Here is a 21,794-nt window from a genome sequence, read left to right on the forward strand (position 1 = left end):
AAAACAATAAGCAACGTAAAATTTTACATCGCTTACTCTAAAGTAATGTCCCCTCAATCCGACAATGTGCAGGGTAAATAATGCTAGATATTTCGGAGCTTGCCACGATTATGTACATCTTGATCCTATTTCTCAGCTATCTCAGCATCTTTCTCAGTAACCTCAGCCTCTTTCTCAACAATCTCAGTCTGAATAGCTTCTTGCACTGTATGAGTAGCTTCTACCTCAGCCTCTTTCTCAGCTAGCTCAGCAATCTCAGTCTGAATAGCTTCTTGCTCAATTACCATGGCTTCTTGTTCATTGTTTTTTTCCCCTGTTACCACAACAATCTCTGGTGATATAGAGATTGCTTTCCTCGCAGCAGCTGCCTTAGTTCTACCACGTGGTGTAATGACTATTACTCCGGTAGAAGTAGGAGTTCCCTTGGATTCTTCTTTCTCAGCCTCTTTCTCTTTTTGAACCTCTTTCTCAGCCTCTTTCTCACCCTCTTCCTCACCCTCTTCCTCACCCTCTTTCTCTTCTTGAACCTCTTTCTCAGTCTCTTCCTCACCCTCTTTCCCACCCTCTTCCTCAGCCTCTTTCTCAGCCTCTTTCTCAGCCTCAGACTCATCATCAATTGTCCTCCAAAATTCTTCTACTTGTACTCTCACTCTTTCATGAAGCCTTAACAGAGAATTTTCTTCATATGATTACTCCACGTATTCTTCGCCTTTCTCAACAGAGTCATTGTTTTCTTTGTCTTTTTCAGGTTCTTGGTCTTCCTCTTCTTCACCCTTCTCACTGTTTTCCTCGTCTTCTTCATTATTCCCACTGTTTTCTTCATCTTCCTCACCCTTCTCACTGATTTTCTTCCCTGTCTCAGCCTTCTCTTTATCCTTCTCTGCCTCAGCCATCTCTCTATCCTTTCCATGATCTCTACCATAATCAAAATCATTCCACTATCTATATTCCTCATCATCATTTCCCTTGCTTTCAATAGAAGTCAACTTGTCTTCTATTTTCTTAGCCTTTTTCTTCAAAACTCACTGGTTCTTCTCAAGTTTACCCATCCTCAAGTTCATAGCCTCCAGCTTTGTCTCTACCGTTAAATTAATTCCAGAAAATCCTTCTTCCATGGCCTTCAGAATCCTCTCTTCCACACCTTTCAACATCGAGTCCAAACCAGAATTAGAAGATGAACCTTCTACAATCGTCACCTTTTCTTTGTCTTTCGTCTTTGTAAACTTTCGTGCAGCAACATCTGACTCATAAAGTTCTTTCCACCAAATCTTCTTATGCTTCACATTTAGCCAGTAGTTCCACCTATCACTTGTGCTACCCTCACAGTGATACTCTGGCTCCGGATCAATGATACGAGCCAGCAAAGTTTCCTCATTCACCGTTGGAACCAACACACTGTTAATAACATGAAAATAAAACATTCAGAAATATCAGTTTAAATATTCTGCTATTTTCTATTAAATGAAATAAATATATACTTTTGTCTTTCCAACCGCAGCATATATATCTTCCAAAGGATAGCCCTTCATGCTACTCTTTGTAAACCGACTTTTGCACATCCTAGGACAATCTCCACTGGCGCCGTCTGAAGAGATTCAAATTTTTTTCCCAGCTTAGGAATACACTCAAAAGCCAAAACCTACACAGATGAAGTGTCATAGTGTCAGATTTTCGGTTATAAATAACAAAAATTTCACTTAATGCTAAATTGTATGCTTTACCTCTAATGGAATTATGAATCCATTAAAGCCGGTTGCATGGTGCCCTTCACCCTTCAGAAGCTCCATTACATGCTTAATCTCCTTTATTGCATCCTCAAATGTTAGACGACCCCAAAAAAATGTTCTGTAAACATCAAAATCGTCCACTATCCTTAAGATGAACGGGTCTAATGCTGCAGAATCCTTCGTCGTTCCTCTGATAACCCGACCAAGGAAGAACAGGACATCCATCTTCAATATATCATTACATGCTGTCCCCATAGATTGCAGCTTCTGCTTCACATCTTCTATGATGATCTTCTTCTTATTACCGAAGTAATAATACATAAACTTAGTACCCCGAGCTTCAAATGTCCACTCGGATATTCATGGCAGTCCAAACCAGAGATGAGGGCATGCTCCCTCATAGAGTAGCGGATGGTCACACCATTCACCCCAAACCATGCAGCATCGTCTCCTTCAATGCGAATGGTGTGCAGCAGTAACATCCACATTTCTTGGAGCGTCAGGAATTCTTCATCAGGCATGTGGAAGAAATGACAAAACTGAGGATGGCTCGTGAACCAGCCGACCTCCTCCTTAAGTTCCTTAATCACATCAACTGTGTTCTTCACACGGCACTTGGTCTGAATTTTGCAAGTCTTCAGGTACTGTGTGTTCTTGAAATACATTTCAAGGGGCTGTGGTGGTTGTCTTTCCTGCAATCAAAATATATATGTATTAGTCATTTTTTACTAGTAAGACTAATAAAATGAATGATTAAAATGAATGCAAAAATTACCTTGGAAGAAACAGCAGACATGCCTTCACTTTCGGTATCAAGTGAGAGCGAAACTACAGTCGTTCCACTCACTGGATTACTCTCTTCTCTAACCGGCTCATTCCCATTTGATACCGCCTTTCTAGCTCTAGTTCTACTGGAGACTCCACCTCCAGTAGATGGACACTTTCTTTTTAGGCCCTTCATTCCATGTACAAGATGTTAATCACAACAACTCAGTTACTCCTACCAACATCAATAAATCTTCAATTCAAAACTAATACACAACAGTAGCACTTAATTAAAATAAAACCAATACACACACAACCAGTGACACTTTATTCAACTAAAACCAAAAGAATATTATACCTCAGAAGGGGGGTCACACATATCATCACTATTGTTTTCGTCTGATAGCTCTTCAGCAACAGGAGCTGTTGTGGATTTTCCACTTTTCTTTGTAGTCTTTTTTTTCCTCCAAGGTTACTTGCCATTATCTACTTCCTCTGAACATCCAAAAACAACACAACAACACACATTTAGGCATAATCTAGAAATATTACTTTGCCTAATCTCAAACCTTACATTCACTCAATAAATCACCTACTCCATTTCAGTTTACATTTATCCTAACAGTCAAAGAGATTTCGGTTTCATATCACAAACAATAAACCAGGAAAACCAATTGGATCCAGTAAGAAAGAACTCATAAAAATCGCGAGCTCTTGGTTTTTGTTTCAATTTATACCAATTCTACAGTTTCAAGATGTTTTCCCCAATTTCAAACCACAATCTCGCTTACTAAGATCCTACCAAACTTTTCGACAACAATTTACAAGTTTTCCCCAAATTTTACCTGACCTAAATACAAAATACAAGGAAATCAAGGTCAAGAAATAACTTACCAGAATGAAGGATGTCGATTCAGAAGATAAAGTCTTGATTAGAACAGAAGAAGAGAAGAATAAGAAGAAGAAACGATGAAGCCGGGAGTTTCTGGAAATCAGAAAGAACACGAGGAGAAAGAGAGGAGAGAACGACAATTTTTTTTTCTCTCTTTTCTGTCCAAACGCGGAGTTTAGGTTTAGGAAAAGGGTTATACCCGTATGTGTTTGGGTGGGCCGGATTTGAGTGGTCGGGTCATGTAGTTATGTGATTTTGTTAGGGTTATAGATGTATTTAACCTATTTTCCTATTTTAAAGTAAATAAATAAAAAACTATATTTTATGGATAGAAGATTTGAGCATTTTTCGTGAGTCAAAGGGGCATCTGGAGTTAATCTCCAAACATCATAAGCCGCCTCTCTCTCTCTCTCTCTTTGCCGTTGCCGCCGCCTCTCTCTCTAGGGTTTGGGTCGATTATAGACCGGGCCGGTTATAGACCGTGCCGGTTATAAATATTCATCACTTGATTTATAACAAAAGTCAAATAAATTTGATTAGTTTTGAGTAGTATCAAACTAATTGACTATCGAACCAAACCGTTTTTTTTTTTTGTAAACCAGTAACGATCGGTTAAGAAGCCTAACTGATAAGGTGTTGAAAGAGAGCTAAGGGAAGTGAGAAGAGAAAAGTGATTACTCAACTTGTTTGGTCAAATAATGGAAGCGGCGACGAAGCAGAGCGTTACAAACCGCCTTCTCACCGTCAAGTCAGCCTCCGGCAAGACTTACAGTCAATTAGCGGCGGAGACAGGGCTCACCAACGTCTACGTGGCTCAGCTGCTCCGTCGCCAAGCCCAGCTCAAACCCGAAACAGTCCCCAAGCTCCGTGAAGCCTTACCTGCTCTGACCGAAGAACTCATCGCCGCCATGATGTCTCCGCCGTGGAGATCGTATGATCCAAACCTCATCCAAGAACCCACCGTCTACAGGTTTTTTTATTTTGCCACGAAGTTTATTAGTTTATGGGTTTGTTAAAGTTGATGGCTTTTTAAATAGGTTGAATGAAGCAGTGATGCATTTCGGTGAGAGTATAAAGGAGATCATCAATGAAGATTTCGGCGATGGCATGTAAGTTTTGACTATACTTTGTATTCTTGTATTGGTATGAATGGAATGAATCACTATGTTGCTGAGTATGTAAAGTCTGAGTCTTTATGGTTATTCAAAAGGATCTTGATGTAGTATAGAATCATTTCCTCTGTTTTTTGTTCATATGCTCATATGATTGAAGTGAAAGTTTCTTGCTTTATCAACATGGGTGTTCCTTATCGTGTGTTGTGATTATGAAAATGACTCTCACTAGAATTGTATTGGTTGAATTCTCACTATGCCCTTAGTAAAGTCTGAGTCTTTATGATCACTCAAAAGGATCATGATCTAGTTTAGAATCATTTGATCTGTTTATTTTTATTTTTTTGTTCAAATTGCTAAGGATTGAAGTGAAAGTTTCTTGCTTTATCGAATTTGTGTTCTTCTCTGGTGTTATGTTCATATACACTTTTTAGATTTAGGCCCTTGTTATTTTAACACTTTGTTGGAACTAGAACTAGACCATGTTCCGTTTCTTTATTCAGATTCAATATCTAGTATCTGGATGCTGCATAGAAACTGTTTGCTGCATAGAAACTGTTTGCTAATAGCTATAGGCAACCAATCATCTTACACAGCCTCTTTTTGTTTCTCATCATTCATTTCTGGTCCATTGTTTCCTGGTTTGCTTCTTCCATAGGCCATTGCTCGTTCTTATTATGTGCATAGTTTAGTTTCTTGAGTTGGTAGAATGTCCCTAGTGAAGAAATTGTAAGGTGCTATTTGTTTAGTAGTTTACTCTTGACGGATAAGATTGCTATTATCTTATTAAGTGCTGGTTTCTTGCTTAAAATTAGTAGTGTATAGAGCAAAAAGAGCTGGTGCAAAATGATTTATGCACCTAGAAACCTTTGAGTCTATTTTAGTGGTTTTTGTTATAGCTGAGCATTTTGTTACATTGTTGTGTGTGTATTTAGCATGTCGGCGATAGACTTCTATTGCTCTGTGGACAAAATTAAAGGAGTCGATGGTAATAACCGCGTTGTCGTGACACTTGATGGGAAGTATCTTTCTCATTCCGAACAGGTTAGTGTTTCGTTTGTTAATCCATATTATTGATAATTCACAAATGTTTTGAATAATCTGGGGATCATTTTGTTGCAGAGGACTGAGAATATGGTCTCAAGGCTAAACCTCAAGGGAAGTACAAGCGAATGATATGAAAATGTAAGAAGAAAACGATTCATATGAATGTAAGCAGCAATCCATGAAGGCTTTTATGTCTAAAGCTGTAAACATTGTAATATTTATGGTGTTTGTTTATTCTGTACTCTATGCAATTCCAGCCTCGAGCTGTTTCAAGTTGAATAACAGTGAATAAAATAAAATAAACAATGAAACCATTTCTAGCTTCGTACTCAATATTGTTTAATTTAGTTATAATTTCATACTAAATATCAGTTGAGTATCAAGAGGATGCTGCTTTTGTGGCATGGACTACTCACATCGACTCTTCCAAGTAACCTTGGCGGTTTGTGTGTCAATGCAGAGTTGTTAAGAAAAACAATGGGAAACTCTTTAAGTTGTTGCAGAATCTCGTTTGTCAGCACTTCCCACTGATAAGGCCATGAAAGCCAAATGTGCTAAACATGACAGTACAGCTAATTCTTTCCAAGATTCGTAAAATAATAAATTACGGAGAAGATGACTATCATGATGTCTTGAGAACAAGATCATTAAAAAAAAAGGTTAATTAGAATTAAAGAACCCACGCTCTCAGTCTACTCTACTATTCTCGCTATATCTCCTTAATGTTGAACGTTCTGTATATAGTTTTATGATCCCTTGCTTGCAAGGGGAAATCTAGCTGTGGCTGTTGATGACGATGGCTTATGTACTGAGAAAATGATGCATTTCAGTTGCCGTTATGTCAAAGATGCAGACAATTATTTTACTGATGCCGTCAAGGTGGTTACTGATGCCTACATGTTTGTAATAGGGCCACATGAGTTAGTTAAGATCACACTTACTGATTTGTTACAATTATTTTGTTATTTCAGGCCAAAGGAAGGCTTGTTAGTCAGGGAGCTTTACTCACTTTATCCAATTTACTGGCCGCCAAAGACTCCTCCTCTCATATACAGAGATCAGTTCCGAGTTGCGGAGTTGGTATGCTTCATGTTTAACATGAATTTTTTAGTAGAGGTCTTAGTTTTTGGGTTTGTGTAGTAGTATAGTTCCAGTGAGGCACTTCGTCTCGCTGGTCCTTGTCTTGAGTTTGGCTTAAAAGATGTAGCCTTTCTGTAACACCCCAAAACCAGCCCATTTAAAATTTTAATGCTATTGGGTCCTCTGCATCCCAAATTGGAAAACCCTAGGGTTTTTCCTATCTCTTCCCCTATAAAAGCAAGCCTCCACTTCTTCTCTTCTCTCATCAGAAATCTAGAAGCGAAGCCCTGCGGAGAATTCCCGGAGACTGGAAGCCCTAGCCGTCGACTCTCTCTCTCTCCTCGCGCCGCCTCTCTCCTCCTTCTCTCTCTTCGCCGCGTCTCTTCTCTCTCTCTCTCCTCTCCGCGTTCCCTTCTCTCTCTCTCGGCCGCGTCTCTCTCTCCTCGCCGTGAGCAGCCGCGAGTGGTGGTGGTGGCCGCGTGGTGTCATAGATCGCAGATCCCGTTTTCTCTTACCTCCTAATCTCAGATCCAGATCCAGATCTAGGCTAAGGTGAGGTGTTCTACCCAGATCTCTTTCATGTTCTTCTATATTGTTGAATGTGGATCTAGGATTGAGTAGATCCTGGTTGTTGTTAGGTTGTTAGACCATATTGCATTAGAACTCTCGTACTGATTTAAGATTCTAAATAAACTGGTGTGTTGATGATTGATTGATTGTTTGATTGGTTGAAGATCTGTGGTTGTGTTTAAGAGCTAGGATGGTTATAAAGAAATGAACATAGGATAATAAGAGAACTATTAACCGGTCTGTTAGATGAATGGTAGGATAACTATGAATGATTGTTAAATGGATTGAGTGTGACACCGAGAACAGGTGGCGTCTAAAAAGGAAAGTAATAAAGAGTCTAAGGGTTTAAGGAAAAGGAAATGATAAAAGAAAAAGGAAAAGTTAAGTGATTGAAATACGAACCACCGAGGAACTGGTGGTGAGTATGGAAACGAATAGAAATGGTATACGAACCACCGAGGGACTGGTGGGGAGTATGGGAAAACGCGGCGGCCGTAGCGTTCAAAAACGGCAGGTTAAGAATAGAGGCGCCGGTAAGATTGAGTCACGCCGAGTCTTGGCGGGAAGGGGCCGTAATACACTGCAAAGGGTATAGACTACATCCAAGGGAACCGGATGCCGAGTGTACCAGGGCAGGCGGCTCCACAGGAACGCAGCAAGAAAGGGGAGGGTTGGTCCGCTTGAGCTGTGTAGGTCCTAGAGTTATAGGATGAATGGAGTCTTAAATAATAAACCGAATTGTGTGAATTGAGCGATGACTGAGTTCATTGCACTGCTTGTTTTGTGAAATGAACTTTAATAGTTGGTTAAGAAATGTGTGTAGCGACTAGTCGGTTCTCGTTACGCATTGAGCAGTATAAAAGCTCATGGGGGAGACTGGTCTAGAATCGCTTCACTGAGTATTAATACTCACCCCTCTTTTCCCTCTCCCATTTTTTTTGCAGAACTATAAATGGAAATGTCGACGGTAAGGAAGGAAATGCACCTGAAACTCATGGGACCAGAAACAAGACACACGGAGATGTCGGAAAAGTAGACATGTGTGTCCTAAACCCTGCGCCCTGGAACCCCGGTTGGAAATGGGGAGGGACGGGTGTTTCACTTTCGTCATGTCACCCAGTCCTGTTAAATATCTTTGATTTGATTACATCTATAAGCCATCTTTCTGTATATTGATTTGCGAGTTAATCGCCACACTGTTTAGGATATCTGGCCTAATTGGCTCGTAGATATCAGCAAAGATGATACAAAGCTTATTATTTAATTTCATGAGTCATTTACATGTTGAACTGTTGAAGTTTGATTAGGTCTGTGCGCATGGAGCAGTTTTAGAAAACAATAAACAGGTGTTATCCCATACTTATGTTTATGCCACGCTTTATCAGGTCCTTTGATTGCTTGTTTGAGAGTGGGTGAATGCATTGTGCAAATATCCATGATCTGGTTATAACTAATACTCTAATAGTCAATTATTGTAAATTAAGTGATGATTTTAGGCTGATTAATCAATGAGACCAGTCCAATACCCCGATTCACTAGTGACTCGAGTTTTGCGGAGAAAATACCAAATGAGCTCGCCTTTGCGAATTTGCTCAGTGAATAATCAATTTGATTTAAAATTTGCACACAATCTTCCAAAAGTTCGAAATTAATTTCTGAAATACCAATCAAAAAATATTTCATACCAAATATGGTTTTTATAAAGAAGGGTTAATTTGTAGAATAACTATTACACATGTATTGAAAATATGATAATTTGTCACACATATAGACATTTCTCTCTTTTATTTGTATGTATATGTGTTACATTTATCTATATATTGTTTATTTTATTGTGCATATAGAATAGATCTAGAGAGAGAGAAATTATATTTCAATTCTATAGCTTTAAATAAAATAAAATTCAACAAATCAATGTATCATTTAAAGTAAAATCGAACCATACTAGTATAAGATAATATAGATTGAAAATCCATTTTATGTAATATATAGTATAAAATCTATAAGATATATATTTATTTAGAAAGTTTCAATATATTTTATGTGTAGAAAAAATATATTTTTTAATATATAAAATAATAAATTTAATAATTATTTTAACATAAAGTGAAAGCAACTAAAAGTAGAAAGGAGAAACACATTTGTAACAGAAAAAAAAACTTTTCCGAAACACGTGTAATTCAAGTATAATAGAAGTTAAAGAAATTTTCAGAGATAACATTTTTTAAATTTTTATCACAAAAATATCTCTTGAGAAAAATAACTAAAAGAAGTTTTATTAAAGGGTAAAATTTTTACCCTATGATTAACTAATCTAGATTTAGGGTTTAGAGTTAAGGGGTGAAGTTTTGGGAATAGAGTTTCAAATTTTTTAAGAAAATAATAAATAAATATATATTAAAAATTTTAAAATAAAAAGAGCTATTTTAGTCATTTTATGTCTATTTTTATGACAAAAACTTAAAAATAGCTATCTCAGAAAATTGTCCAAATAGTTATTATACAATATTTATATTATATTCTAGTCTATAGAACAATATGGTCATTTGATGAATTATTGATTTCTTCTGATTATAAAGTTAAATCTCCTTACAAAGAAATCAATACATTAAATTCATACTTCACTTTCTATTTAAAATTAAATCTTTCTAATTATATTAGGTTTTCAACTCTTAAATATAACAAAAATGACTATTCAAAATAAGGTAATAAAATTCTGTTTACTTATCCTAACAGCTAACATAAAATTAAATTAAATTAAATTTGAACATTTTCCCTTTAAAAGTAAAATAATACTTTCAAGATCTTGACCCTCCTTATAATTAACAAAAAAAATATGATTGTGGATGTATAATAAACGATTTAGAGACGGTCCAATTTAGGGGAAAATAATATATTACTGCCAATAGTTTCTTTGAAGGTCCATGTATACAGTACGAGAAACATTCAAAATAAATTAAATAGCATATAAACTAAAATTTAAGTTAAGCAAAAAAAAAAAAAATAATCTCTGTTAATTAAAATGAAATTTTATCATCTGTTTCGCGAAAGAAAAAAAAAAAACGTAAAACCATTGTGGGGAAAGAGTTAATACCGCGGAATGTCCGTGAAAACTAACACCTAGAGATTCTGTACACACGTCAGCTTTCAACTTCGTAGGAAGAAAGTCGTGTGCTGTCCTGCAATCAAATCCCAACACGCTTTCTTTCTATATTCATATACCTAATCCATCCTCCTCTATTATTGAAATTGATCCGATTCGATCTCTCTCTCTCTCTCTCTCTCTCTCTCTCTCTTACCCGACCATCGAAGTAATCTCCCAGGAATCTCACATACTGTGGCCTTTTGATCCTCTAGTAATCGTACGATCTGTATCAGTTTAAATGGCAGCAGGAGGAGGGTTGAGAGTGGAGCAAAGACATGGGAAGGCGAGAGTGAGAGTTGGGAGAGTTTGGCGTCAAGGCGCCGATGGATCTCATCACTTTGTTGAATGGAACGTTAGCATCAGCCTTCTCTCTCACTGCCTCTCTTCTTACCACCGTGACGATAACTCCGACATCGTCGCTACCGATACCATGAAAAACACCGTATGTCCCTCCAAAACAAAAAAAAGACAAAAGCTTTGATGTTTTTATTACATCATCTTACTGTAATGAAACAACTTGTTTGGCTGTAGATATATGTTCTTGTTCTTGCCCTGTTTCTTGAGAATCAACCACCTTTTGTTTTGTTTGATTGGAACGTATCCAACTTACCTTTGGTGTCTGTTATGTTTTTGAATGAAAAGGTTTATGTCAAGGCGAAAGAGTGTGGAGATCGACTCTCTGTTGAGGAATTTGCAATACTTTTAGGGAATCACTTCTGCTCCTTTTATCCACAGGTATATATATCAAGCTCAGTTATACACTCTGCTTGTTACTCTTTAAAAGCGTGTGTGTGTACCCATCTCTGTTTTCTTGTTTATTGTTACAAGGTTTACACTGCTATTGTTAATATCATTGAGAAGCCATGGGAGCGTGTGTGCATCGATGGAAAGCCCCATTTACATGGTCGGTTTTGTGGCTCTTCTTTTGGAACCAGTTTTGCTTTGGTTTGATTAAGTTTCTCAATAAAGGTTTTCGCTTTGTTTAAAGGTTTCAAGCTTGGGTCAGAGAACCATACAGTGGAGGCTACAGTACAAAAGTCTGGTGCACTAACCTTAACTTCTGGTGTTGCGGGACTAGCTTTGCTCAAGACAACCCAGGTACACAGCATTTTGTTTTTCTTTTGATTTTTCTGTCTGTGGCGAGTTAAATGTCGTTTGGCTAGTGTTTCCTGCGATGCATAGAGTTATTGGTTTGCAAAATGAATTCTTTTTTGGTGTTTTTCTTCTTTTATTGGCGGTCTTCTCTCGTTTAGTCCCTTGCCGAGTCTACTCTATAAGAAAGGGAAACACAATGTAGATCGTTATACCTGTCCTTGTTTGTCTATAGCTGTTAGAGATACAAGTCTGCTCCTCTAACATGTGAAGTTGAGGGAGAGGAAAAGCAAAGAAGAATGATATGAAAAAACGAGATTTGATGTTAGTTTATCAGTCTGTTTTAAAAAGATACTGATAACTCATTACTCACAAAAAGCCACTTTAATGAAAATGAACAGTCAGGATTTGAGAAGTTTGTGAGAGACAAGTACACCATTCTGCCTGATACTCGAGAGAGAATGCTTGCCACAGAGGTGAATGCATCTTGGAGGTATGAGTTAAATAATGATGCTACTACATACATTTCTTATTTGTGATTGATTTCTTGCAACCGAAACTAGACGTTCATGGTTGATAGGTACTCGTATGAGTCTGTTGCAAGCATCCCAAAAAAGGAACTCTACTTCAGTGAGAAGTTCATGGAAGTGAAGAAAGTTCTGATGGATACTTTCTTTGGTCCTCCAGAAACCGGTGTGTATAGCCCTTCTGTCCAACGCACACTCTATCTTATGGGAAGCGCTGTACTGAGAAGGTACCATCATCATATCTGTCCACATGGTCTTCGCTTTTTTTTTTGGTGTGATTCTTACCATGATCAGATTCTTTTGACATGTTCAGGTTCCCTGATGTAGCATCAATTCACCTTAAAATGCCAAATATTCACTTCTTACCTGTAAATCTTTCAACAAAGGAAAACCCTTCAATGGTTAAGGTAAGAATCTTAATGTTTTTGTTGTCTTTTTTATGATGACATTCCAAGATATGAATGGTTTCTGATAAATTGCTTTTGCAGTTTAAGGATGATGTGTATTTGCCAACGGATGAACCTCATGGATCTATTGAAGCTACCCTAAGCCGCATAACCTCGAAAATGTAAAAGCTTTTGGACAATGCAATGACAGATTAAACACAACACTTCACATGTTCTACAACTTTTGGCTTTTTTGCCTTGTTTATGAAATAAAGAGGGGCACTCTTCATGAGGTGCTAGCTCTATGTTGCAAGCAACTATGGTGTCTTTGAACACAAAAAAATGTATGTGATGCATGGGTTTGCATTTATATGCTATATAAACCATGTACAGGACCTTCCTTGTACCCAAAATGTTTCAACTTGAATTACAATGTTGTTGTAGTTGAAGTCAATCATTGCTCTATAACTGCTTGAGTAAAGGATCAGGCACACTATTGAAGGTGGTCATGATCATTGCCTGTAGAAATAATTGAAGTATGGTCTGGAGACAATATATGATTGTCAGTACAGAATGGAGAATCATCATAAATCTATGAAAGGTTACATTTTGATTACTTCCACATGCAAAATATGAATCATTTCTGGTAAAGAGCATAACCTATTGAGAGTGGTATAAAAGACAATGTTTGTGTAACTTTTGTTTGCAAAGGCATCTTAGTTTTAAAATGTAGAATAAACGACTACCATGTCAAAATACTATGAATCCAAACTACATGACTAATCTTTCCGTTAGTTCTTTGATTGATAAAATCGGTGGAAAACAAACTTATAGCCATCCGCGGTTATACCAGCGTGGAGTTGTAAAGGGAAAGACTATCAAAATGAGGGGATTCAATTGAGTGATATATAGGATTAGTGATAATTTTGGTACAAGATATGATATTAGTACAACATTTCCAAATCAAATCAGACCGAATACTCGTTGTAAAATGTGAATAGGGGTGGACATAATCAATTTGAAAAAATAAAATTGGAACCAAACCGAAAATGAGAAAATGCCTGAATGGGTCCAAGGGGTCAGGTAGTTTGAGTATCAATATACCAAACTGAACTGATACTTGAACATGTAACCATAAATATTGATACCCAAATGGGTACCCAAAAATATCAATACTCGAACCTTTAGCGGAATAGCTGATATCTAAATATATGTATATTTTCTAAATTCTAAACAATAATCACTAAACTCTAAACCCAAATTTTACAGTATTTTTTAAGAAGTGGTATCAAATTAACGGTATTTTAAGCAATTTTTCATATATGTATGATTAAACTAGTTGTTTTATGTTATTTTAATATTTTCAAAATATTTTTGAGCATTTACACTAGATAATTATGAAAACAAATTTTATTAAGTAAATGACCATGCAATTGTACATAATTTTTTAATTCCACTATATCTCTGTAGATAAACATGTGTGTAGGACTGACATTACTAACCTCTCTTTTATTTTCCTCTTTCTCTCTCATTTCTTTCTCTCTCGAATCCACAATGCAATAAAAATCAAGAACAAAGAAAAACTTGTGTAGTTAAAGAGAATCTATTTTTCATAGACTCGAAAAAGCCTTAAGAGCAAATCGAAATCACAAGCTTTATGAAACCACATCTTCTCCCTTCCTTTTTTCTTTGATTTTATCTTTATTTTGGATGTTTGATTTGTTCTGGTATTGCATTTGCTGAGAAAGATATGAGTTTTGGTGTTTTTTTGTGTTGTTGTTTTACCTTGTATTCTTATTTCTTCTTTGTTTGGTTGATGTGAGAAATGGTGGAACTTGTGATGAATCTGAAAGTTTGAGTTTTTTTTTTGTTCAATACCATAGCCCCATGGTCGCTCTTTTTGTGAAGATTTATCTCTAATCTTCATCTGGTATAATGGTTTTTCGGAAAATTAACCAGATTAGTTTCAATTTTTGGTCTTGTGTTCTGGTTTGTTAATGTTTCTTACATCTGTTATTTGACATCCAACAATTTTTTGTTGTTAATTTTTTTGGATTTTGGTTTCTTGATGATTATGCATCTTCATTTGTTTGTTCATCTTTTTGGTTTCGTTTCATATGTAATTCTTGTATTTTTTGGGGCGCATTACATTGTTGTTAAGAAAAACATTGAACAAGATGATGTGTTTTGTATATATTGGTCTAACTTCTTATTGATTCATGTACATTGCTTAATCATATTTTACTTTTCAGATATCAGAGATTTAATGGAACTAAAGAACACTCAGTTCTCGCTTGGTTGACTAGAGAAGGAAATTGGCGATCAAATCATTGGATTGCTGTACCAAGAGGAAAATTTGAGATAGTTTTTTTTTTCTCAGATGGTTTTTGATTTTTTTGATGAAAATATATGAACATTAGTATTGGGGTTCAAAGTTAGTTAACCAGATAAGTCATAGTGGTCATTCCATGTGAAACTCTCAGATAAAATGTTTATGTTTCAATTGCAATTATATGGATTAACTTTGTAATATCCGGTTAAAATCGCATGTACATATTATTTGAATTTTTATATCAATTTAGTTCTAATATACACTGATATTACATATACATAAGCCATAACCATCAAAATATGGATTATCTTTCTATTATTGTGTTCTATATGCATTCATGCTATAGATATATACACCATCTTTTGGATACTCTTTTCATAATCCGGTTTAATTTACCAATAACCAGATACAAGAACAAATCCCTTTCTTATTAAAAGAGAAACACTCTTAGAAATAAACCTTTAACCCATGTGTGATTTACAAGAGTGCCATTTCCTATGTGGCATTCTCTCATGCACTCTCACAAACTTTATAAAAAAACCCATTCTTTACTAGATTAATTACCAACATATGCCATTCCTAATATGCATTATAATATATGCTTACAACCCGAAATGATTCTTATGAAACCGGAATTTAAAGCACACAGTAAATTGATTATTTTTTAAAAGGCAACAAACTTATGAGGCGACTAATATTACGATTTCTCTTTATGAACAATTTTGTTCACGTATGTTATAATGCTACCCTTAACATTATATGAAATTAAACCTTTTGTCTTCATGCACTTATATTGCAACATTTGAAGAACAATTCCTATCAGCCAAGTCAACATTTTTTTATCATTTTTATGCAACATTTTATGAACAGCCTTTTACGTATTCAAATCGTATGAAGCTTAGGGAAGAATTTTATGAACATTTTATGATCATTCCTTATGAAAAGCCTTTTAAAAATAAAAGAATTTTATGAACATTTTCTTTATAAAGTAACGCATTCAAAAAAAAGGGATAAACATTCATAAGAAAGGAAACAAACTGATCACACGCTTCCAAATTATTATACACGATAATTTGGTCAAATATTAAGTGAACACAATAACATTGTGTACATATAAAAGGAAACAACAATCAAATATATTGACTTACTTACCATAACCGAGCGACGAATATTCCTGATTGATTTTGGCGTGACCTTCACGGAACTATTAGTGCACATAACATATAAACGCATCACGCAATAACCATATAAGGAATGTCGTATATACGGGCTTAAAGAGGAGCATTAATGTTCGTATCGTGTATGGCAACCTTGCGTGATGAGTAAAAACCTTTCATTTAATATTATATTTATAATTTATCCGCATGCAAACAAATATACAATTTAATTCTCATGCCCATCACATGTAAATTTATATTCACATACTCAAATTCTTAGCTATAATCCGTACTTTCCTATATATGAATTTCTTACTATGCCTATAACTTTAATTATGTCAACATATTATAATATCTAATATATTAATAATCTCCTCGCTCCGCGCAGGGCGCGGGTTATCACCTAGTATCCAGATATTAAGCATAAAATATGAATTTTCCATACAATTTAGTACATGTAAATTAGTTGAACCAGATAGAACCGGATATAATTTTTAAAAATGGATACAATGTCAAATATCTGGATATGAAATATTTACTATTCATTAACACACAAATCACTTTATAGCCATATATTCAAATCATCATAATATCTTCTCTTACAAAAGTCTGACACAATATCTCTGACTCACGTATTCTTTTACGAATAGCTACGTTCAAACAATAATATTTTTGGACAGAAATGTAATATCACCATGCCCTTATACAGGGTTTTGCAAATAGATAAAATTAATGTATGATCACCTAATTACTTTATCTATATTAGTTATTCACCTAAATTGGCCTATTTTTTATGGATATCCAAAATACTAATAATATCCAAATAGGATCCAAAAGATTTTCGGGTACATCTTCCGGAACCCGAAACAAGAAAAAAAAGAAGTAAATTCAAGCCTTCAAGACTAAATATCCTAATGGATCCAATCCGAGATCCGAATAACCATGCTGAGTATAAAAACCAGAAAAAATTGGCCAGTCCCATAAACCAAAACAATTATTAACAAAACTAACCATAATGTTTTTTTTCTTTTCCTCTTTTTCAAAAATCTCTACCTTTTTGTTGTTAAATGGTAGAGGACAATTATGTAACATCCTCTCAATATTATAATATTGTTTTATTACTGATTTAAAAAAAAAAAACTAAATAACGTATTATTTTGGCTATTTGAACAATTAACCCAAAAATATGCTTAAAGAAGGCCAAAATTGATAGTGGCAAACATATATTACAGATCATAAATATCTACTTTTCATTCTTTTAATATTTGTTTATTGTTTACTATTTGTTATATAAGGTGAAAATTAACGCGCTTACGCTTTACGTTTCGTAGTTCATTTCGAAATTCAAAACAAAGCTTTCCAGGCGGATACAATGCAGAAAGGCGATTTAATTGGTAAGATTTTTCATTTTGATTTCATAATTCGTTTTGGATTTGGGATGAGTTACGTTGAGAGTTAAAAGATTTACACAATCATGTATTCGATTCTTATGCATTTTTATTTCGGTCATTCAGATTAGTTGAGTTTTGTTTTTCAGTTTGATATAATCTTTGTGTTTATGAGCTTGACGGAGATGAGTTTCATGTCGACAATTGTTCTCCTCTTTATTTCATGTGTTTCAGATTATGATGAGTTTGATTTCCATTTGAGATAAATTTCACGTCAAGGATCTCTGTGTTTTCACTTTCTTCTCATATATGTTTTAGAGTTTCGTTTTGATTAGTTAACAATTTGTGTGTGTTTCACTTTCTTTTCTTCGCTGTTTTCTGTACAAGTTTTGTTCGGATATGAGATTAGTTTCCAGATAAAGTAGTCGACGATCTGTGTATTTTAATCTGAATTGCTCTACTTACGAGTTTCATTCCCAATTTGATTTAGATTAGTTGAGGATCTTTGTGTTTTCACTCTCTATTCTGTGTACTCCACTTCTTACAAGTTTGATTCCAATTTGAGATTAGTTTCATTTGTGATTTTTTAGTTTGGTATAATCATTGAGTTCAATTTTGATTTGAGATGAGTTTCATGTATATTAGTGGACTATAATGGTAGGATAACATTTTTAACTACATTTGTACAACACATCCCTACTATGAACTCTCTTATGACATTTAGCCGCCAACCAATAAACAAGTATGTATTTTGTATGATTATGAGACAACAATCTTTTTTTATGAAAACACACCGTTTTGGGAAAACTCTCTGAGGGCGATTTGAAAGGCGATTTCTAGGGTTACGACTAATGGCTTCGAAGAAGCCACCGGATCTCACAAGCTCTCTGTTGATGGCAAATGGAGGTCAGGCGGAGATTCGAGGGGTAGATCCACAGCGTGGATCGAGGAGTTATCGCGATGGTTCAAGAGGTGATTCGAGGGGCTGATTCGCAGTGTGGATTAGAAGTTGTTGCAAAGGTTCAAGAGGAGATTCGAGGGGCTGATTCGCAGCGTGGGTTGGCTGTTGTTGCAAAGGTTCAAGAGGAGATTCGAGGGGTTGACTTACAGAGTAGATTGGGGGTTGTTGAGAAGGGTCAGGAGATTCAGATTGAATTGAAGAGTTCAAGTGGGGCGTCATTGGTCGAGGTTGCGCAAACGAAGAAGGTTTTGAAGAGATACGAGGTGGAGGTTTCGAGTCTGGATGGTATTCAAACGGTGGAGATCCCGGATGAAATTCTCAATAACTCTACTCCATTATGGGATGATTTTGTGGTTGGAAAGTTCCTGGATCTGGATCCTCATGTAGCTAAGGTCCACATGGTTCTGAATAAGATATGGAAGTATGGTTACACTGCAGAAAAGATTGAGGTCTATGAAGTCAATGCTACAACGATGAGGTTCAAGGTCTCGACTCAGAAGGCTAGAGAAAAGATCATTTGTCGGGGTATGTGGAATATAGCTGCAGTTCCAATGATTGTTTCAAAGTGGACTCCGAGGTCTGAGGAGGAAGAAGAGGAATCAATTCCGATGTGGGTGCACGTGGAGAAGGTTCCACTCCATATGTATTCATGGGAAGGGATCAGTTTTGTTACTAGTACAGTGGGATTCCCAGTGAACTAGCACCTGGAAACTGTGGCTTGCACAAAATTTGAAATTGCTAAAGTTTTTGTGAATGTTGATTTCTCCAAGGTTCTACCTAAACATATCACATTCACAAAGAAGGGTAAGCAGTTCACAGTGGACTACTACTAACCATGGTTACCGACAAGATGCCAGTTATGTGAAAAATGGGCGATGGCGAAGCTGTTTGTGGTACTAAAGGAAAGGGAAGAAGCGTAAGGAAGCTGCTGATTTACCTCAAAAAACTAAAGTAAGTGCTGAGAAGGTTACTAGCCCTCAGGCTGAAGGGAAGTTATCGGTTAATGTAGAAGAAGAGACTGTGAACAGAGTGCAGATGGTGGATAAGGGAGATGATTCTATTAAGGAGGAGTCAAAGACTAAGGAGGCTACAGCTGGTAATCAGGAGGTCAATGTGTGGTCTCTAGTTTTTCCAGCAAAAACAGGTCGATTATTTTTCTCCACACAGAAAGATAATGAGATACAAATATCCGTGTCTAAGTTCTCAGATCTGAGTGTAGAAGAAGAGGAGGAAGGGGAAATAGTTGCTGAATTTCGAAATGGTCTCGAGGTTGTAGTAAGTGAGGTAAATGAGGAGATAGAGATATTTGAGGGTGAACTGCTCGAAGATGAAAACTTGGAGCAACAAATAAGAGAGGAAATTAAAGCGGGGAAGAGAAGAGGTCGGAAGGCTAAGGCTCCAAATGAAAATCCAGGTAAGAACACAAGGCCTACCCGACGAAAACATTAATAATGGCGAGCTTCTTCTGGAATGTGCACGGATTTATAACAAACATTTGAAACATTCAGTGGTACAAGAGTGGGTTAGAGGAAACAATATGAGTTTTGGATGTATCTTGGAGACAAAGGTAAAGGAGAGTAAAGCGGAAGGTACTCTAAATAAGGTGTTTAGTCAGTGGTCTCATATGACTAACTACGAGCATAGTAAAGGAGGAAGAATATGGTTGGTTTGGTGTGATGGGGTTTGTATGATACTGGTGTATAAAACTGATCATCTAATTACATGTTTTGTTGGGTTGTTGGAGAAGGAGGAATTTTTCTTCACTTGTGTCTACGCTAATAATACGGCTGAAGGTAGGAACGGGTTGTGGGAAGATCTCTGTCACCACCAAGACTCTACTTTGTTTCGTAATATGGCTTGGTTCTTAGTTGGTGATTTTAATGAGATCTTGGATGCGGAGAGAGTTTGGGGTTTGAAAGCTTAGGATGACTACCAAGTGGTATGAGGGATTTTCAAAGAATGGTGCTCCACTATAAACTCACAGATATGGGTTATCAAGGACCATTGTTCACTTGGTGTAATAAAAGAGATGAAGGGGTAATTTGTAAGAAGTTGGATCCAGTACTTATGAATGAAGAAGCGTTGGAAAGATTCACAAATGCTTATTCAGTTTTTGAAGCGGGAGGTTGCTCGGAGCATATGAGATGCAAGATTCAGATTTTTCCTGTCACTGAGAGAATAAGAAGACCATTTAAGTATGCTAATGCGATTGGGAAATTGGAATCTTTTCTCCCAAGAGTCAAGGAGTTTTGGGATTCTACGCAAAGGCTCTATCATTCCACCTATGCTATGTTTAGATATTCAAAGAAGTTGAAGTGCTTAAAGCCTCTTATCAGGGAGATTGGTAAAGAGAAACTTGGAAACTTAACGAAAAGAGCTAAGGAAGCTCATGGGGACTTGTGTGAGAAGCAGCAACAAACTTTGGCAAATCCTAGTTCTAGCAATATTCAAGAGGAGTTTTGAGGCTTATGAGAAGTGGCTTCATGTAGCGGGGTTAGAGGAGAATTTTCTTAAACAGAGCTAAGCTCCATTGGCTTGATGTAGGGGATCAGAACAATAAAACTTTCCACAATGCTATCAGATCTCGTCAAGCGCAATATCATTCGAGAAAGCAGATGTTTGGATGGGAATATGGTTACTACACAGACGGATATTAAAGAGGAAGCGGTGAGGTTCTTTTCTTGATTTCTTAGTCAATCTCCTGATAGCTATGTTGGTACTATTATGGAAGAGTTGCAGAGTCTTCTTCAGTTTAGATGCTCGGAAGATGATTGCAATATGCTGATAGAGAAGGTCACTGAAGATGAGATTCATAAAGTTTAGTTTGCTATGCCCTCAAATAAATCCCCGGGTCCTGTTGGCTATCCTAGCGAGTTCTTTAAGACTACATGGTAACGACTTCACAGTGGCTGTTCAATCAGTTTTTCGGTATGGTTTTCTTCCTAAAGGGGTGAACTCTACAATTTTGGCTCTGGTTCCTAAGAAAACAGACTCGTTGGAGATGCGAGACTTCAGACCTATAGCTTACTGCAATGTCCTATACAAGGTGGTCTCAAAAATTCTTGCCAATAGACTAAAGATGCTTCTTCCTCATATGATTACAGAGAACCAGTCAGCTTTTGTAAGAGGTCGGCTTCTGATGGAAAATGGCTTACTTGCATCAGAGTTGGTTCAGGACTATCATAAAGTCTATGTTTCTCCTTGATGTGTGATGAAGATTGACATTTTGAAGGCTTTTGATTCAGTGTAGTGGTCTTTTGTGCTGCAGTGTCTGGAGGCAGTAGGAGTACCAGCTCGGTTCATTCACTGGATCAAACTTTGTATCTCTACTCCTTCATTTTCGGTACAAGTAAATGGTGAGTTGGCTGGGTATTTTAAGAGTACAAGGGGATTAAGACAAGGCTGCTCTCTCTCTCTCCCTACCTCTTTGTCTTGTGTATGAATGTGCTCTCACATAAGATAGACAAAACCGTCAAAGAAAAGAAGTTCAAGTTACATCCTCGGTGTCAATCACTCTCCCTCACTCATCTATGCTTTGCAGACGACTTTATGGTGTTCGTAGAAGGTACTAAAGAATCTATTGAAGGGGCCCTGTCAGTATTTGAAGATTTTG

At 36.5% G+C, this 21,794-nt stretch overlaps 3 protein-coding genes across 5 annotated transcripts; all 3 read left to right on the plus strand.

Moving 5' to 3' along the window:
• Positions 1-3,741: 3,741 nt before the first annotated feature.
• On the plus strand, positions 3,742-5,860 carry LOC106357877 (cyanate hydratase). The gene is made up of 4 exons (XM_013797595.3): positions 3,742-4,354; positions 4,422-4,493; positions 5,432-5,540; positions 5,619-5,860. Exons 1-4 carry the CDS (start codon positions 4,083-4,085, stop codon positions 5,670-5,672), a joined length of 507 nt encoding a protein of 168 aa, XP_013653049.1. The 5' UTR covers positions 3,742-4,082; the 3' UTR covers positions 5,673-5,860.
• Positions 5,861-10,316: 4,456 nt separating this feature from the next.
• LOC106357878 (uricase) lies at positions 10,317-12,797 on the plus strand. 3 transcript variants are annotated; one of them, XM_013797596.3, is made up of 8 exons: positions 10,317-10,780; positions 10,981-11,073; positions 11,167-11,242; positions 11,327-11,436; positions 11,832-11,923; positions 12,011-12,184; positions 12,271-12,364; positions 12,446-12,797. In XM_013797596.3, exons 1-8 carry the CDS (start codon positions 10,577-10,579, stop codon positions 12,527-12,529), a joined length of 927 nt encoding a protein of 308 aa, XP_013653050.1. In that variant the 5' UTR covers positions 10,317-10,576; the 3' UTR covers positions 12,530-12,797. The 3 variants fall into 3 exon arrangements, 2 of the variants coding, with proteins under 2 accessions (XP_013653050.1, XP_048592524.1); XR_007314799.1 differs by having other exon boundaries at positions 10,398-10,780; positions 10,981-11,242; positions 11,994-12,184; positions 12,446-12,562; XM_048736567.1 differs by having other exon boundaries at positions 10,419-10,780; positions 10,981-11,242.
• Positions 12,798-18,180: 5,383 nt separating this feature from the next.
• On the plus strand, positions 18,181-20,644 carry LOC125576111. The gene is made up of 6 exons (XM_048735481.1): positions 18,181-18,810; positions 18,952-18,985; positions 19,089-19,595; positions 19,690-19,862; positions 19,929-20,091; positions 20,166-20,644. The coding sequence occupies exons 1-6, from the start codon at positions 18,181-18,183 to the stop codon at positions 20,642-20,644; spliced, it is 1,986 nt and encodes a 661-aa protein (XP_048591438.1).
• Positions 20,645-21,794: the final 1,150 nt, after the last annotated feature.

The sequence above is a fragment of the Brassica napus genome, chromosome A7 (genome assembly GCF_020379485.1).
Source record: "Brassica napus cultivar Da-Ae chromosome A7, Da-Ae, whole genome shotgun sequence".
In the NCBI taxonomy this organism is placed as follows: domain Eukaryota; kingdom Viridiplantae; phylum Streptophyta; class Magnoliopsida; order Brassicales; family Brassicaceae; genus Brassica; species Brassica napus.

Bases quoted from the DNA above. Each gene is read 5' to 3' on its own strand.
- LOC106357877 (XM_013797595.3), top strand. From the start codon at position 4,083: ATGGAAGCGGCGACGAAGCAGAGCGTTACAAACCGCCTTCTCACCGTC. The intron at 4,355-4,421 runs GTTTTTTTATTT...CTTTTTAAATAG, and splicing joins CAAGAACCCACCGTCTACAG to GTTGAATGAAGCAGTGATGC. The intron at 5,541-5,618 runs GTTAGTGTTTCG...ATTTTGTTGCAG, and splicing joins ATCTTTCTCATTCCGAACAG to AGGACTGAGAATATGGTCTC.
- LOC106357878 (XM_048736567.1), top strand. From the start codon at position 10,577: ATGGCAGCAGGAGGAGGGTTGAGAGTGGAGCAAAGACATGGGAAGGCG. The intron at 11,437-11,831 runs GTACACAGCATT...GAAAATGAACAG, and splicing joins CTTTGCTCAAGACAACCCAG to TCAGGATTTGAGAAGTTTGT. The intron at 11,924-12,010 runs GTATGAGTTAAA...CATGGTTGATAG, and splicing joins GAGGTGAATGCATCTTGGAG to GTACTCGTATGAGTCTGTTG.
- LOC125576111 (XM_048735481.1), top strand. From the start codon at position 18,181: ATGGTTCAAGAGGTGATTCGAGGGGCTGATTCGCAGTGTGGATTAGAA. The intron at 18,986-19,088 runs GTAAGCAGTTCA...ACTAAAGGAAAG, and splicing joins TATCACATTCACAAAGAAGG to GGAAGAAGCGTAAGGAAGCT. The intron at 20,092-20,165 runs GTTTGAAAGCTT...ATAAACTCACAG, and splicing joins GGATGCGGAGAGAGTTTGGG to ATATGGGTTATCAAGGACCA.